The following is a 16981-nucleotide window of genomic DNA, read 5'->3' on the forward strand; positions in this document are numbered from 1 at the left end:
CCCACTGCCCAAGTTAGCAAGGGTAACCGGGCTGTTACCATGTGGTGCTACCCACCACACTCAACTTCATAGCTATTAGCATGTCCACGGTTCTAAGGGATGCTTTTTGGTGAGAAGAGAGAATAAAGCTCAGTGAGAACACATTTCCCCACAAAGAAATGCTAAAAAAAGTTTGTCCACCGTGGAAATGGCAAATGGTCGCACTGCCTGAAGCCAATCCGTGATGTGATGACGGAAAGTTGTATGCGCAGGTGAGGAGATGAGGTATTGCCGACATTTACGAGCAGCAACAAGGAACACTGGTATGGGGTCTGGAAGAGTGGGGACAAGCACACAAGGTGTGGGGTAGATGGGGGGGCCAAGCAGCTCCCCAGGCTGCTGGGAACTGTTGGGTCAGAAGGAGGACACAGGCGCTGGTTAGACATTCTACAAAGGTGTTTATTAAAGAATAGGAATAAACCCCATCTTTCCCTATTCTACAAGGCAACCATTACTAACAAAAATAGCTAAGGTGCTCGACAGTCGTCAATGAATGTCTATAAATGAAGCTGTCCACCGTCCCACTCTAACCTATCTGACCCTACCACTATTCAAACAACTCAAAGTCAGGAGAAATGGCTCCCTTCTCCTGCAGTTCCATGACTTGTCTCTTGGCCACCTCGCAATACAGGATCATTAGATATTCTTTAGTGATCACTTTTATCAATTCATTCAGGTTCTTTATTAGAGTTCTTGACTCCTGTTTCTTCTCTTGTCTTTTACTATAAGGATTGATCCTTTGCTTCTTCACTAATAGACTCCGCTCACAACCTTCTGTGTTATTGACCAGTTCATAATCCTTGTTGTCCTTTTCTCCTTCATTGGGTCTACTTGTATCAAGCCCAACTTGTTCTTGGGTTTCTCAGATCTGGCCTGTACTTTTATTTCTATTATACCTTATTTGGATTTATCAGATATGGGGCCTCCCCAAAATATCTATTTCTCTTCTCCTGATATTGTCGTTAAATTATTTCTCTTCTTACTGAGATGAGTATGAGGACTTCAATAATGATTCTCATTCACTTTTTTTTATATTCTCTCTCTCCTGAATGTGACAAGAGAGGACCTTTCTGTAATGATTCTCATTTGCTCTCATAAGGTTTTCTCTATCTGGACTGTGAGTAGTATGAGCATACCAATAATGACTCTCATTCACTCTTATTAGGTGTTCGATTTCTTGACTACAACGAGTATAAGCAGTCCAATAATTATTATTCCCTCCTTTTCTACCCTTTGGAAATTATCTGATTTTCACATAACGGCGATGAGGATCAGGGTTCCCATAATACTTATCATTTACCCTTCGTTTGGGTCTTATGCTCTCATCTATCTCGTAACTGACGAGTTTGAGTGTTCCAACAACTCTTATCACTCACTCCCCCGGGTCTCCTGTTATCCCTATTACCTCCAGTTTATAGAGTTAATGTCATCGGGTTTCTCGTTTGGTGAAGATAGTTTTCCTTTCTTCTCAGTCCAGTATCTCATGCTGCCTTTTCCATTTCTTCTTCTTTTGTTTGTCTTGGATGGCGCTCAGGTATATCGGTTACCAGCGTATCTTGAATGGTCTCTGCATTGTTATCTGGACCCCTGGTCCACCACGAAGCTCCGAGGGCCACGCCACCAGTTTTGTTGTCTTTCTCCTCCTTAGCTTTGGGACACTGTGCATCCCGCATTAGTTTGTTCAGCGTCGTTGCTACCGGTGATAGCCCACCCGATATCTCTTGGTTCCCCACAGCTATAGGATGCTGTGCATCCCGTCTCTGCTGCTGCTCTTTAAAACCAGTGTGTGTCTGCGTTTGAAGCTCACAGGCTGTTTTCTTTTCCCCAGGCCCTCCACCTTTTTGCGATTGACGTAGCCGTGAGGCTTCCCTTGCATACAAATCTGGTCCTTTTTCTGGTCGATTCTCTTCTCCTCCATACGTCCTTTTCTTCGTCCCACTGGAATGGGAGTTATCAATGAGGTTTTCCATTGTAGGTTTGCAATAACAGATTTTATTATCAGGAAGTCTTAAAGGTCGTACTTTTGCAGGTTCTCTAGGGAGTTCCTCTTGGGAACGGGAGTGCCTCTTCCCCTGGGGAGGGTATTGTGAAGTGGGCTCACCTCCTTAGCCTCACAGGGGGAGGGGGGAATCCTTGGAGAGAAGGGAATGAATTCCCACGATTCTTCAGAGAACATGGGCAAATACTGATTAAGGCCAGTCGCCTGGCCAATGCTCAGTGCTAATTTGCATGTTAAATACTAGTGACTGGGCTGTGACTATGCCATACTAGAGCTTTAGTATCTAGTTCCTGGCACACACTCCCAGAACAAAAGGAAATACAGCAACATGGCTCACGCTGTTGAATCCAATGCCCAAGAACAGCAAATTAAAGTCAGGTGCCTGGGACATTATCTTGGTTTCCCATGCAACTGCAGAGCTGCCGTCATCTAATGTATTTTGCAGGCGATTAGATAATGATCTCCGGGACAGGCTGTAAGGCTGCACAGAGCAGCACCTGCAGTGCCCGGGGCTCGGAATCTAATTTAACTGTATTAGATGCGCATGCTCTGGAAACGTACACTCCTTTTTACAGCACGTACAGAGTGAGACATTTTGGCATTGAGAGGATTGGAACATGTAGGAGTTGGGTGAGTAGGTGTTGTCGTGTCAATCATTAATATGTCTGGTCCAATCTTGGAGCTCCGCTAGGGCTGTTAGATCTTCAGCGGATGGTATAAACGTTATACATTGGAATATGAAAACGTTCTCACTAACCGTTAAGGGAAAAAGATTAGGAGTCGCTCTGCATGAATCTAAATGCACAACCTCGCTATGTTGATGTCCACATAAGCGGAGTGTGTGATGGCTGTTATAAAAATGGAGAAGACTGGATACGCAAAGTTTGCTCCTCCAGCCAATGGCAGCCCTTGTGGATTGGCAACTTGGTTAGTATGTACTTTAACAGTGGTAGCCATAGACTATCATTATTATTGCTGGCTACGTCCGGCGTAGACTACACCAATCTAGCCTTTGCTCACGCGCCCTCTTTCTATGTCGGTGAGTCATTTAGTCCGCTGCACTTTTGCTTCAGCCACTGTTGACAGCTGTATGCAGTGGATTTGCTAAAGCAGCTTTTTTTTTTTTTTTAGAAAAAAAGGAAAACCGTTAATTGAACTGGCATTGTAAAATATGTATTGCTAATGATCCCTTCCAGTATATATAATTATAAGAAGAATACACTTGTCTAGCCGATCAAAGCGCTTTATCAAAACCTAGAATGAGTTGTTTTTCTGATAGATTATCGTTCCATGATGGACAGTCTAGTACACTCAGTCTACTCTTTCCAAATACCCTTGTGAGAAAGAGGTAGAGGACAAATGGCATAAGTGAGGGTTCCAGGCTGCTTTGCATAAAATCGAAGCACATTTTGTGAACATAAGAATGATCACAGTTCTTTACATTTGACAAATAGGCCTGCAGTAAAAGGGTTGTAAACTGGAACTACATAGTACATAAAGCAAACTGGGCTTGGTGTTCATTTAATTTTTCACAAAACGCACCCCAACATTAAAATCTGCTTAACATTTATACATATACACAGAGATTTTAAGGATTGGGATGGGAGGATAAAATGGCTGTGACATCATCCACTACATTGGGGCTGAGCGACCATTCAGTGATGTTTCCTTTCCACGTGCAGAATCTTACCCAGTCTTGGGTTAAGGATGGCAGTGTCCATGCTCGACTCCCAGGGCACAGCCACCTATATGATTAACAAAACAAATAACAAGGGGAATGTAATGCAGCGCAAAACTGGAAAAACATCAGAGTATCAAACATGGAAACAAAACATGCTCTTAAAAGTAAAATTCTGTAAATCTCTCCCCAACCAGAACAGGTTTACTTGCTTCTACAAAATGGCTGACACTATGACCGAGTGTTCGCCATGATGCACTTTCTGCATCATGGAGCAGCTGCTGATACCAGAGTCCCTCTAATATGCATCTTCAAGAGCTCTGGATGAGACCAAAAGTTCTCTCGAGTCATAGCTCAAAACGGACTGCTTTCCCTACAAAGAAAAGGGACTGGTCTTGTAACTGTGTGCAAATAAAATGGCGGAATGCTGCAGCCAGTGGGTAGCACTGAACGCAGACACCAGCCAGAAAAATGGGAGCCCTGAAGGTGGGGGAACAGTCTAGTCATGTGCCCATTTTCCCCATGTCTTGAGACATCTCCGTTTGGCCGTCTAGTGGGTAGATGCTATACCCCTGCTCCACTGTTTTTAAAAGCAAGGAACACTGATCCACGCAGAGAGATAATGTTGGGACTCTCGTAGACTCGCCATGCCACTCCATGAGTATCGGACCCGCACTGGTAGTAGGAAGGTGTCTGTGCTGTGCTCAGATAGTGCTCGGGAGAAGGTTTAGTAAACGCCCACCCATTTACTTGACCGAAGGTGGCCATGCTCTGTAGAAAGATGGAACTAATAACCCTGATTTGAGGGTGGCCTTTGCTCTGTTTCTCCTCTTGTTGCAATGAGCCCCTACTACCCATTTCTTATTGAGGTGCAGCTACCTTTTCCTGAAAAGAGGTGTGACAGTCCCCTGCCTAGCATGAGGTAGCCAAAGGGGTTTGGTGCTGTCCCACTCTGTGATCATTGGCGTCAGGCAGGGGCTCGCCACATCGTACTGCTAGGGACTAAAGTTCTTTCAAGGGATCTATTGATGGGTGCCGGTAAACCTACTGTCCCTTTAAGTAATCCCCACTGTGGCAAGCATTTCATGGAAGCGCTCTGGTACACAGTTAATATAGCCTTATAGACTGAGGGAGGGGTGATTCGCCAAGGGCCATAACTAGGAGGAAGGGTCATTATCCCAAGCCATAAGGCCCCCTAGCGAGGTCTGCAAGGCCATTGGCACATAGCAGTAGTAGCAATACATGTTTTGGAGTTTTGGTAGGGAAGTACTTCTATATAGATTAAAGAAAAAATAGAAATGGAATTGCTAATTTTAATGTGGTTTTGTTTTAGAGAATTTAAATAACAAGGTTGTCTCCATAAGTTAAGCATTTTAATTCCAATGTTGGTTGAACTGAAACAGGTTTAACATGAGCATATGTTGGCTGTCATATAAAAGTACATGTTTGCTTTATAAGAAGATGAAATCGTGTTCCCATGTTTGGGATTTCTCTTTGCATGTCGTAGAAACAAAGGTCATCCTAGAAAAGAAGCATCTTGTTGAGAACAATCTTGCCTTGGAAATGCATTGTATCCCTGTCTACATTTGAAGGCAGAATGTTCAAATTCCAGTCAGTATCAGAAGTTATTGACTGCACTCTAAACATTCTGATTGGCTGAGAAGGAGGCCAATGATGATCTCCTTGTGCTAATATGACTTGGCCAGAGCATGTTGGCGGAACAAGGCTTTTTCCAGGAAGCAGATGGCAGCGGAGACTTGCACCGACAACACTGCTGCAGATACTTGGGGCAAGGACTGGTGGTGCAGATGCATGCTCATTCCTCATTGCATGCCCTTGCTGGCGGGTGAACCGCTTATGGCTGTAACAAATACACGTGCATGTCCTCTTGCAGTCACACACCTCTGGGTTGTGATTTATCCGAGGCGCATAGCAGCTATTTTAAAATGGCGTTATTGGTCAATTAATGTGCTGTCTGGTGCCACATTTGCATTGTTACAGTTTACAATGCCCTTTTCTACCTCCATCTTGCTTGCATTAGAAGGGGTTCAGTTTAAATTTGTTCATTTTTTTGGGGAGAGTTGGGGGATTGAATGGAGTGTCATACCAAATGGGGTAAACATATTTATTCTTGAGTAAAAATCTAGAAAAGCGGGATACTTTACATTGTTTATAATGCAGGTTTCTTCTTACAGTTAATTCAATCATTTCAATCTTCACTCATGTGCGTTGTGGGTTGACTAGAAGGCCCTGCATAGAGCAGAGGCCTGCTTTAGATCGTTGGTCATCAATGATGTGAAATCATTTGTGGGTGACCCTTCATGTGACAAATCTAAGCCAGCCAGTTGCTTAGCGACCCCTGTTCCTGCCTCTGCATGTGTTGAATTGTCTGTCATTTCTCCTCTTTCTAGTTTGATCTCTCGGATGCTGCAGCGGGTGCCGGAGCAGCGGGCCTCTTTGGAAGAGATAGAAGCTCACCCGTGGCTTCAGGGTGTGGACCCATCACCAGCCAGCCGCTCTCCACTGCCACTCACATCCTATAAGAGTGTCTCTGAGGAAGAGCATGAGGTCATCATCCAGGCTATGATGTGCGGGAACATCGCAGACCGCGGAGCCATCCAGGAGTAAGTACCAAACCTTTTTCCAGGTGCAGAGGGTGGGAGATCTTCTCAGGGCTGGCACAAAGCATTAACCACCTCTGGTGAACCCCCACTCGCGTTCCAAACCGTGATTAGAGGATTTTGTGCCACTAACGCCACTCTCCCAACCCCAAATCTGGCATTAGCAGGGCTTTAAGTGAGCCAGGCTTAGCTGGGTCAGAACCCCGGCCGTCTCCAAAAAGGGGTCCCGACCAAAGGGCCCTGCTGTGATCTCCCCGACCCTCCCCCCAACTATCCCCAGATACGCTGCCCCCGCTCAGGCAGTCTCTTTAGCCAAAGAGCCGGATGGTTAAAGGGCTGCCTGCAGGTGTCAACGCTTCTGATTAGAAAGGAGGGAGGAATGGGCCGATGCAGGCCGCTTTTTAACCAGGCAACGCCATGAGTGTAAGGGCTGCCTGCTGGCAGTTGGCTCCTCACTTAAAGAAACAAAAGGAGAGGCCTGAAGCCCGCAGGTTAGCTCCTCTCATTAAGAAACCAAAGAGCTGGGGTGCACTGGTATCAGACCTTCGGTGCACCCGGCCTCTCGTTTTATTTCGCGATCTCCGGCTCTGATATCCCTCAGCCGCATACAGGCAGCCCGCCAGCAGACACTGAGCCCATGATTTAGGAACAAAAAGGAGAGGTTGTGCGTGCCAAAGTTATGATACCAGTGCACCCCAGCTCTCCTGCTTGGCTCCCACTGCCTGGGAACAAAGCATTTTCCAGGCCTCCCGCATAGGCGAGGGGGGGTTCTAGTTAGGGAGCATGCCTGGGGTAACCCAACCACCCGTACCTTTTGGCCACGTCCCCTAACTACAGCCCCCCAGTCCCATCAATTCGGCCACCCACTTAAAGCACATGGCATTAGGGCCATGCAACTACCTCCACCTGTCTGCACATTTGAAAGGGCTGTTCATCACCAGTTTTGAATGGTAGCAAGTCCAAAAATGTAACGTTAATATAAGGGCATTATTCTAGGACCACGGAAATGTGCATCTTTCCTCAAGACACTTGCACTTAGTCGCACAGTTACCCCTTGCCCTTTTTAAACTATATAACTTAGTTCCATGAAGTCTTACTTGCACAAAAAAGTATCCTTTTTATTTTTAAATATACATATTTTCTTTTTTACAAACTACGTTTTTGTTTACATTGTGCATATTTACTGCTGCTGGTTGTGTGTTCTCGAACCTTGAAAGTATGTTGCAAAACCAAGAGGAGAATGATCAGGCTGACATTACTTGGCATTTAGACTTGTGTGCCTCCAGTCCACGTGGGAAATGTAAAGCTGCATTTATACACATTTTTGCTTAAAGTATTTCTATAAGGATATATAGATTTGTCACATGGTATATCATATATTTTATCGACCACAGCTAAAACGATATGTAGTCCGTCAATAGCCAAAATTGAAGACTGGCTGTAAATCCCAGTTTCTTCTTATAACTAACTTTAGTTTCCCATTATGTTGAACATTGCTGCGCCCTCTAGCTTGCCATTGTGTTTAACCTTGCTGCGACCTCTAGCTTGCCATTGTGTTTAACCTTGCTGCGCCCTCTAGCTTGCCATTGTGTTGAACCTTGCTGCGCCCTCTAGCTTGCCATTGTGTTTAACCATGCTGTGCCCTCTAGCTTGCCATTGTGTTGAACCTTGCTGCGCTCTAAAGCTTGCCATTGTGTTGAACCCTGCTGCGCTCTAAAGCTTGCCATTGTGTTGAACCTTGCTGCGCTCTCCAGTTTCCCATTGTGTTGAACCTTGCTGCGTTCTATAGCTTGCCATTGTGTGGAACCTTGCTGCGCCCTCTAGCTTGCCATTGTGTTTTACCTTGCTGCGCCCTCTAGCTTGCCATTGTGTTGAACCTTGCTGCGCTCTAAAGCTTGCCATTGTGTTGAGCCCTGCTGCGCTCTAAAGCTTGCCATTGTGTTGAACCTTGCTGCGCTCTCCAGTTTCCCATTGTGTTGAACCTTGCTGCGCCCTCCAGCTTGCCATTGTGTTTAACCTTGCTGCGCCCTCCAGCTTGCCATTGTGTTTAACCTTGCTGCACCCTCTAGCTTGCCATTGTGTTTAATCTTGCTGTGCCCTCTAGCTTGCCATTGTGTTTAATCTTGCTGCGCTCTCTAGCTTGCCATTGTGTTGAACCTTGCTGCATTCTATAGCTTGCCATTGTGTTGAACCTTGCTGCATTCTATAGCTTGCCATTGTGTTGAACCTTGCTGCGCTCTCTCGTTTGCCACTGTGTTGAACCTTGCTGCACTCTCTAGTTTGCCACTGTGTTGAACCTTGCTGCGCCCTTTAGTTTGCCACTGTGTTGAACCTTGCTGCGCCCTTTAGTTTGCCACTGTGTTGAACCTTGCTGCACTCTCTAGTTTGCCACTGTGTTGAACTTTGCTGCACTCTCTAGTTTGCCACTGTGTTGAACCTTGCTGCGCTCTCTATCTTGCCACTGTGTTGAACCTTGCTGCACTCTATAGCTTGCTATTGTGTTGAACCTTGCTGCGCTCTGTAGTTTGCCACTGCATCGAACCTTGCTGTGCTCTCCAGTTTCCCATTGTGTTGAACCTTGCTGCGCTCTCTAGTTTCTTCTTATAACTAACTTTAGTTTCCCATTGTGTTGAACCTTGCTGCGCCGTCTAGCTTGCCATTGTGTTTAACTTTGCTGCACCCTCTTGCTTGCCATTGTGTTGAACCTTGCTGTGCCCTCTAGCTTGCCATTGTGTTGAACCTTGCTGTGCCCTCTAGCTTGCCATTGTGTTTAACCTTGCTGCACTCTCTAGCTTGCCATTGTGTTTAACCTTGCTGCGCTCTGTAGCTTGCCACTGTGTTGAACTTTGCTGCGCCCTCTAGCTTGCCATTGTGTTTAACCTTGCTGCACCCTTTAGTTTGCCACTGTGTTGAACCTTGCTGCGCTCTATAGCTTGCCACCGTGTTGAACCTTGCTGTGCTCTGTAGCTTGCCACTGTGTTGAACCTTGCTGCGCCCTCTAGCTTGCCATTGTGTTTAACCTTGCTGCGCTCTGTAGCTTGCCACTGTGTTGAACCTTGCTGCGCTCTCTAGCTTGCCATTGTGTTGAACCCTGCTGCGCCCTTTAGTTTGCCACTGGGTTGAACCTTGCTGCGGTCTATAGCTTGCCACTGGGTTGAACCTTGCTGCGCTCTATAGCTTGCCACTGTGTTGAACCTTGCTGCGCTCTATAGCTTGCCACTGTGTTGAACCTTGCTGCGCCCTTTAGTTTCCGTTGGTGTTAAGCCTAGCTGCGCCCCTTAGTTGGCCTGTATGCTGAACTGTTGAATCCAGGTGAACACTAGAACACAGCTGCGGTTGTATCTAAGTGAACAGTGAGATATATGGTGAATAACTAGAAAATAACCACTGTGGTGCAACTGGGATTAGCGCTCCCAATTTAGCCAGGGTATCCTCCACTGCTCTAAAATTACTGCAACCTGCAAATAGCCACCTCGTTGAGCCCAGGCGTCTATAAAACTGTGAAACTTGCCAGCTACAGAAAGTGCACACCGGGACTTATAATACAGCCATGATTGCACTAGGTGAATTGTTACTATTAACCGGCTGTTCAATTTGGGTGAATTATTTGAATGCGGCCACTGCTGAATCCAGGTGAATTTTTTTTCAAAACAAACCAACAACAAAAAAACAGTAAGAACAAAGGTCCAGCAATCCACCTCCCCCTAGTACAATATAGTATATAATCCCCCTCCCGTAAATACTACGAAAAAGACTTCAGTGCTTCTGACAGCATTACCCAACAATTTCCCCTTCAATAATCAGAACTCCAACCAGTAAATATTGAGCATAAGGGGTGCCAAGTGTGCCCCAGTTAACACCCTCTCCAGCACCCTTCACAAATCCATATTGGGGACTGCCCGTCCTCTGACTCTGAAACAGTCGCTTGTGCTAAGGAGATGAGCTATTGTTTATAGGGTTCCCATCACTGGGATATACCATAGTCCCATACTCCATCTCCATTTCATTGCTGTTTTATTGTGAATGGCTTTCTCCTGCCCCATACCATTGCCACCCTCTTCTTTGCCAATAACAGCAACAGCCCATTCAACCTCTGTACCTGCCCTGCATTTTGTGCAGTGTATACCAGCAAGGCCACCACCAGTGTAGGATCCACCCTCTCCCCAATAATGACACTAAGGACATCAAAGACATTCTCCCAAAATTGTAACACAGGGAGGCACCTCTATGCCACATGCAGAAAGTCTGCGGGCGAGGCCGCTCATTGAACCCACTCGTCCGGCGTGTCTGGGAAAAGTTTATGTAGAATCTTGGGTGTATAACAGAACTGGTATAGCTATTTAAAATGCACTTGCTTAAATATGCTATTAGGAGCTATTTTCTGAGTCTGCACACAACAGTATCACCATACTTGCGCAGTAAGGTTGTAACCCAGAACCACGTCTCCACCCACTTCACCTTAGTACCCACTATTTTACAATAGAGGCTGGACACAAGACTGCCCACATCAACTACCCCAATCACCCCATACAGAATAGTAGCCACATCGGGCGTACTCGGAAACGTAGGAAGCAGTTACTTCAAGGAGTTTCTCAACCGGAAGTACAAAAATAAATCCAGAGATGTAACGTTCCACCTCTCCCTGAATGCAGCTACAGAGAGAAATGGCCTACCGGGAAATAAATACTGAAATGTAGAGATACCCAGCTTCTCTATACACTGCGCGAGCCCATGTTTGCTGGTTAACAGTCATTTTGGAATTTGTGTAACCGGTAGATTAGGAGAACAGAGGACATATCCGCTCCCCCTACCTTCAATGTGCACCCACGCTCCAGATGTCAACTCTACCATATTCTTCAGTGTAGACAGCGGAAAAAGAACCGACTTTGTAGTGTTTATTTTCAATCCCGAGAATTCCCCAATTTCCAAGACATCGGCCCTAATCGGCAACAGATTTAACCTTGGATCCTATAGTACCATGTCATCTGCATATAAAGACACTACCAATTTATGACTGTACATCTGTATCCCCCAATGCAGATATTCATCTCTAATTAATTTCGCAAATCATCAAGGCGAACAACAGAGGTGAGAGAGGACACCCCTGACGTGTGCCTCTGCCCGACACAAACGGAGTCAGCTGACCATTCACTCTAATTCTGGCATTCGTATAAAAGCATAAAGCAAGGTGGCCATAGAAATAAATCCCTTCCCCACTCACATCCGTCTCAATCCTGCAAATCGAAAGGGCCGTTCCACTGAATCAAACGCCTTCTCGGCATCCAAAAACACAGCCACAATAAATTCGTCCCGACTCAGTGTGGACATCAGTGCAAACATACACTGTAGCCCATAAGAGGTAGAGTGCCCTGGGATAAAGCCAAATTGATCCGACTTAACGCATTTATGGATCAATGGCACTAATCGCGCAGCTAGAAGCTTAGCCAAGATCTTATTATCTATGTTAATGAGTGAGATAAAACGGTAACAGGAACACTCATCTGCTGCTTTCCCAGGCTTCCTCAATACAGTGACTTACGCTTCCCTCATAAACTCAGACAATTTCCCATCTAGCAAGCCTGCTGATAGACTTTCAGCAGGTGTGGATCCAGGATTGATGCAAACTGCTTATAAAAGTCAGGTATAAGGCCATCTGGTCTGGGGGCCTTCCATGGTGAAAAAGCTTTAATCGCTTGCTGGATTTCTGTAATGTGATGGGTTCACATAGCCACTCCTGTTCCCTGGCGTCACACCAGTATAGCACTACCTGATCAAGAAACCTATCTATACTGGACAGTGAAGCACGACTCTGAAGAGTAAAGGTGTGTGTGAAACTCCCAAAACTCCTGGAGAATATCCTTCCTTATCAGTGAATTTGGGAACTACGTGCACATCCTTAATCACTGTAATGTGCGCTCTGGCTGCATCAGCCTTAGCCGTCCTAGCTGACAATCTATCAGGGAGTTGAGCTTCCCTGTACTGCCGCACTGCCATTTTTATCCTCAGAAACTTCACTTCCTGCTGAGCACTTCGGGATGAGCATGACATTTGTCCAGCTCATCCCGAACCATTTTCTGTGCCACCAAGTCTCCCACATAGCCAACCTCAGCCTGTATTTGTCGAATTCTTGCTTCACTATCTGCTAATTCTAACTGAATAATTTTTCAAAATAGCAAATTCTCTCGATATGCACTCTCTCACAACGCATTTAATGGTTCCCATAACACTATGCAGAGACTGACCAAACATTTTTCTTAAAAGAAATTCCCTATAGTCTGTGAAACTGCCATCCGAAACACAACATCAGACAAACCTTCTAAACACCCAAGTTGGTCTCCCACACATCTTCCCTGGAACCGGCACGTGATACGACACAGTGCGAGTCAGTATATTGACCTCAGTTACGAATCCCAGCACCCTATCCGAAGTAAAAGAATCCAACCTGAATGCCGACCGGTGCACGACCGAGGAAAACATGTGCCCACTATCTGTCGCATGCCTAGCCCTGCAAACATCGGTCAGTTCCCAGGCACAACATACATACTTTAGTTTACAGAAGAGGTCTACAAACACCACCCATTCTCCGTGGTGATCCGTATCCAGCAGTGCATTGAAATCTCTCACCCACATAATTATATTGGAAGAATACTTGGCCAATTGCTGACTATCCACTCCAGAGTATCCACCATATCGGTGTTAGGACTGTAGTAATTAACTAAGGTTATCGTCTGACCATACATAATCCCTGTAACCAACAACGCTCTAACCTCCTGCTCCTTCAGTGTGTCCGTCAAGTGGAATCCAACAGAACTATGAATCAGTGCGCAAACCCCAAGAAAATAAGTGGAATGGAATAAGAAATCATGGTGACAACCCCATCCATGCCCAAATTGTGCTTCCCCACAGGCGGTTAGATGGGTCTCCTGTCTGAAAGCTTTAACCACATGGTGCCCTTTCATATAGAGCAATATCTTACAGGTTGAAGACAGACAATTGAGGCCTCTGGCGTTTTATTTTATTCATTCATTTATTTATTTGGTTTTTATAATGCACCTATATACAATGTGTTTCAAGGAGCAGTAAGACGGGGGGCAGGGAAGAGAAACAAAAACTGTCCTACTAGGTCTTGTGACATTCGTATTGTGCAAGTGCAGTAACAGACGTGCAGAGGAGATTGGGGGAGGAGGGGGTGAGTGCCAGAGGATTTAGCTAGTGCCAGGGCAGACCAGGTGGATGACCCCAGGTAGAAGAGAGTGCAGGGGAAGAAGGTTCTCATGCTAAGTGTGAGGAACGGCTCACTGTTGGGACTGAAAGGGCTCAGGGGAGCAGGTGGGGAGGGAGCCCAGAAGGGCCAGTGCAGGTTGGGGGAGCGTGGGGATTAGAGGAGACCAAGTGCAGAGGTAGACTTGTCGGGGAGAGCCCGGTGCCCTGTCAGAATCTGAAGGAACCAGGCTGCCAGTCAAGAGGCAGCGGGGGAACATTAGTAAGGGAGGGGGAGAGGGAAGGAGGACAAGAAAAGAAGGGTCTTGAGAAGCTTCTGGAACTTAAGGAGATCTGGCTCAAGTCTGAGAGCAGCAGGGACACCATTCCAGAGGGAGGCACCTGGAGAGGAGAGAGATCTACCCCCTCCCCACCACTCTCTGCTTGGAGAAGCATCTGACCTGGAGAGAGTTGGAGCTAGAAGACCGAAGGGTTCTAGCAAGGAGGTATTTAGGGAAAGGGTGTTGGAAGTAGCAGGGTCCCAGGCCGCCTTGTGGATGGTGCAGAGGGTTTTGAACTTGATCCTTGCAGCAACTGGGAGCCAGTGGAGAGATTTAAAGGCTGGAGAGATGCGGTCCCTGGACCTGAGGTCAAGGATAAGTCTTGCAGTCCTATTCTGGATTAGTTGAAGAAGGCAAAGGGAGGAGTTGGGTAGGTTGAGGAAGAAGCTGTTGCAATCGTTCAGCCTGGAGAGGACCAGCACTTTGGAGACATTGAGTTTCTGGGGGTGAGGAAAGGAGAATGCCTATGAGGAGGTGCAGCTTAAAGTGGGCCTTCTTGGCAAGGTCTGTGATGTGAGGAGTGAAGGAGCGAGAGGAGTCAAAGATGACACCAAGGTTTTTTGACTCACAGGAGGTCAGGGGGAAGGTGCCCATGTAGGGCGACCAGAGTGTAGGGGGGAAGTTGGAGCTGGAGTCCCAATGACAAGGATCCCAGTCTTACTGGATCTTCTAGCTCCAACTCTCTGCAGGTCAGATGCTTCTCCAAGCAGAGAGTGGTGGGGAGGGGGTAGATCTCTCTCCTCTCCAGGTGCCTCCCTCTGGAATGGTGTCCCTGCTGCTCTCAGACTTGAGCCAGATCTCCTTAAGTTCCAGAAGCTTCTCAAGTTCCTCCTGTTTATCAGCCAGTTCTTTAAGAGCCTTCTTGACTTAAACAAGTTCGCTGGAGGTTGCAGAAGATTCATCCTCCACTGCTGACACTCAGGGTTCATCTTCATCCAACCTTTCTCCACGTTTTTCCAGCCGACCTGCATGTGTTCTACTTTACACGTCAAGGTATCCGTTTTATCATCTAGAGATTTTATACTGGCTTGCAATTGATTGAACATCACTTTAATAGCGTGAACGCCCCAGTCAAATCTGGCATAGACGATGGAGTACTCAAACACAGAGGATCTTCCACCATTGTGCTGCCCTGCAACTTCGACTGCTGCTTCCCTGTTTAACCTATTTTAGAAATATTCATGATATGTGGCACCTGTCCACTGACCAACCACTATTACACCGAGTGTCTGTCACAATGCTGCTTGTTACGAATCACTCAAATCTTCCCAACACTCATCAGTTCCCTCACATCCAGTTGCCAACCAAATAGCCGCCCACTCTGTTGTCTCCACACAAGCCCACACACCATGGTGACAACCAAGGCTGGCAGCGCCCAATACTCCAGCAGCCAAAGATCTTCCACTATGCCACGTTGGAGCAAGCCGGGTTCTCCTCTCGCCTGCAGTCTCTGGGTGACAAACCAGCGCCAACAAGGCTCACCGTCCAGCAGCTGCCAGCCACCAGGAGTGGGGAGCACACAGCTTACAAAGAGCACCTTTGGGGTGCTCTGGAGTACACCAAATTACCCGTTTCCCTCTAATGTACTGTGATGAACCCTGCAGAGTCCCCACAAAGACCATGCCTAAAGTCTCCTCCAAGATGGACAGGGAAAAGCAGCCGCTTTCTGATCCTGACTTTGGGGGTGGCGTTCTGCTGCAGGATCACGTGGGAGGAGAAAGGGCCAAGGGCAATAGGAGGACTCAGTTGGGTGAGACGCAGTGTTTGTCTTCCTCTAGAGAAGACATCTCCTCAATGCCAAAGCATGTAATGGCTTGTTGCACGAACAATCTTTTAGCTCCCCAAGTTCAACATCTTAATATGGGCGAAAACAAACAAACGCCTCAGCATTGAGAGAAATGAAAACCCTTTTAAAACCATCGAGAGTTATAGAGCTAGAAGCTCCCCTAACTCCCAAAGGTACAGTGAAAATGAGTCTGTGAATAATAACTTAAACTTTAAAAATCTTTATTTCTCCATAAAATTAAACCTTGTGATTGATCCTTATATTCCTGTAGAGAATATTATTGTGAACAGAAATAAGCTCAAGGTAAAAAATCAAGTTTTAAAAACAAACTCATTTTTGCATTAGGGAGTTAAGTCCCATAATCCCTGAAGTATTACGATGAGGAAGAGGGCTGAGGAGGAACTGCAAAGTGCAGCTTGTTAATGGGAATGACCCACACCGGAGGGATACTGGGAGGCTTAAAAGGCCCCTGCAGGTGCAAGCCATTAGTGAGCAGGAGCAAAGCAGTAGTCGTAGGTGGAAGAGTTGTGAACTCGCCACGTTGCAGCAGAAGTTGTAATTGCAGAGGTTGTGCAGCGGGAAGCACCAGAGAGGGAAGGTTGCCCCCTAGAGACCTGAACTGCAGAGGCTGCGCAGTGGGAAGTGAACATTAGGAAAGCCCCCCCCTTCCCCCTTAATGCCCTCTTCGCTGGCAGGGGAGCACCAGAGAACCTTTGGAGCAGAGGAAGCTCCATGTGTAAGTGGTGCACGCAGTGGCAGATTATAAACAGCAGATTACGTACAGCAAGTAGCAGCTCAAGCGAAGGACTTGTGAGCAGCGAGGGAAACTGACATGCGCAACACTACTGGTGTGTTCACCAAGTGATTGTGACACCGGAGCGCTCCATGACCACTCGCGTGCTCAAGTCAGGGACTGAGAAAAGTAAGAAAGCAGGCCATCTTGAATACAGAGCTGGCAGAAAGCGGAGAAGGCAGTATTATTTAAAACCAATTGACTGTGACTTTAAGCATGCATTTTTATTTACAACCCAGCAACAAGATGGGGTAATAATTTTAGAACTTAATGCAAACTACCATTACGCAAAACAAGAAATTAAAAACAAGGCAATTTAAAACCAACAGATATTGCCAAAGTCAGGAGAGGGCAAATGAAAGTCCCAGAGTTGGCAAAGCTCACTGCCCATGTTTGAAGAAGTAGATAACAGAAGCTGGCATAAACCCACATTGCCAAAGCAGTGTGAGGATTTCGACCATCTGCACAGGGAGTGTGCGCTCGCCAGGGCTTTTTTGATTTTTTGGTAATAAAAATGAATGATG

At 46.4% G+C, this 16981-nt stretch overlaps 1 protein-coding gene across 4 annotated transcripts in view; it reads left to right on the forward strand.

Annotated features, from left to right (window-relative positions):
• LOC138447842 (SNF-related serine/threonine-protein kinase-like) overlaps positions 1-16981 on the forward strand; it is a 385199-nt gene that overhangs the window by 312677 nt on the left and 55541 nt on the right. For all 4 annotated transcript variants that reach the window (XM_069604277.1, XM_069604268.1, XM_069604287.1 and 1 more), the window contains exon 4: positions 6128-6340. In XM_069604277.1, the coding sequence (XP_069460378.1) occupies positions 6128-6340 (213 nt within the window). The remainder of the gene's footprint in view (positions 1-6127; positions 6341-16981) is intronic.

The sequence above is a fragment of the Ambystoma mexicanum genome, chromosome 1p (assembly GCF_040938575.1).
Source record: "Ambystoma mexicanum isolate Mex_15411 chromosome 1p, UKY_AmexF1_1, whole genome shotgun sequence".
Lineage (NCBI taxonomy): Eukaryota > Metazoa > Chordata > Amphibia > Caudata > Ambystomatidae > Ambystoma > Ambystoma mexicanum.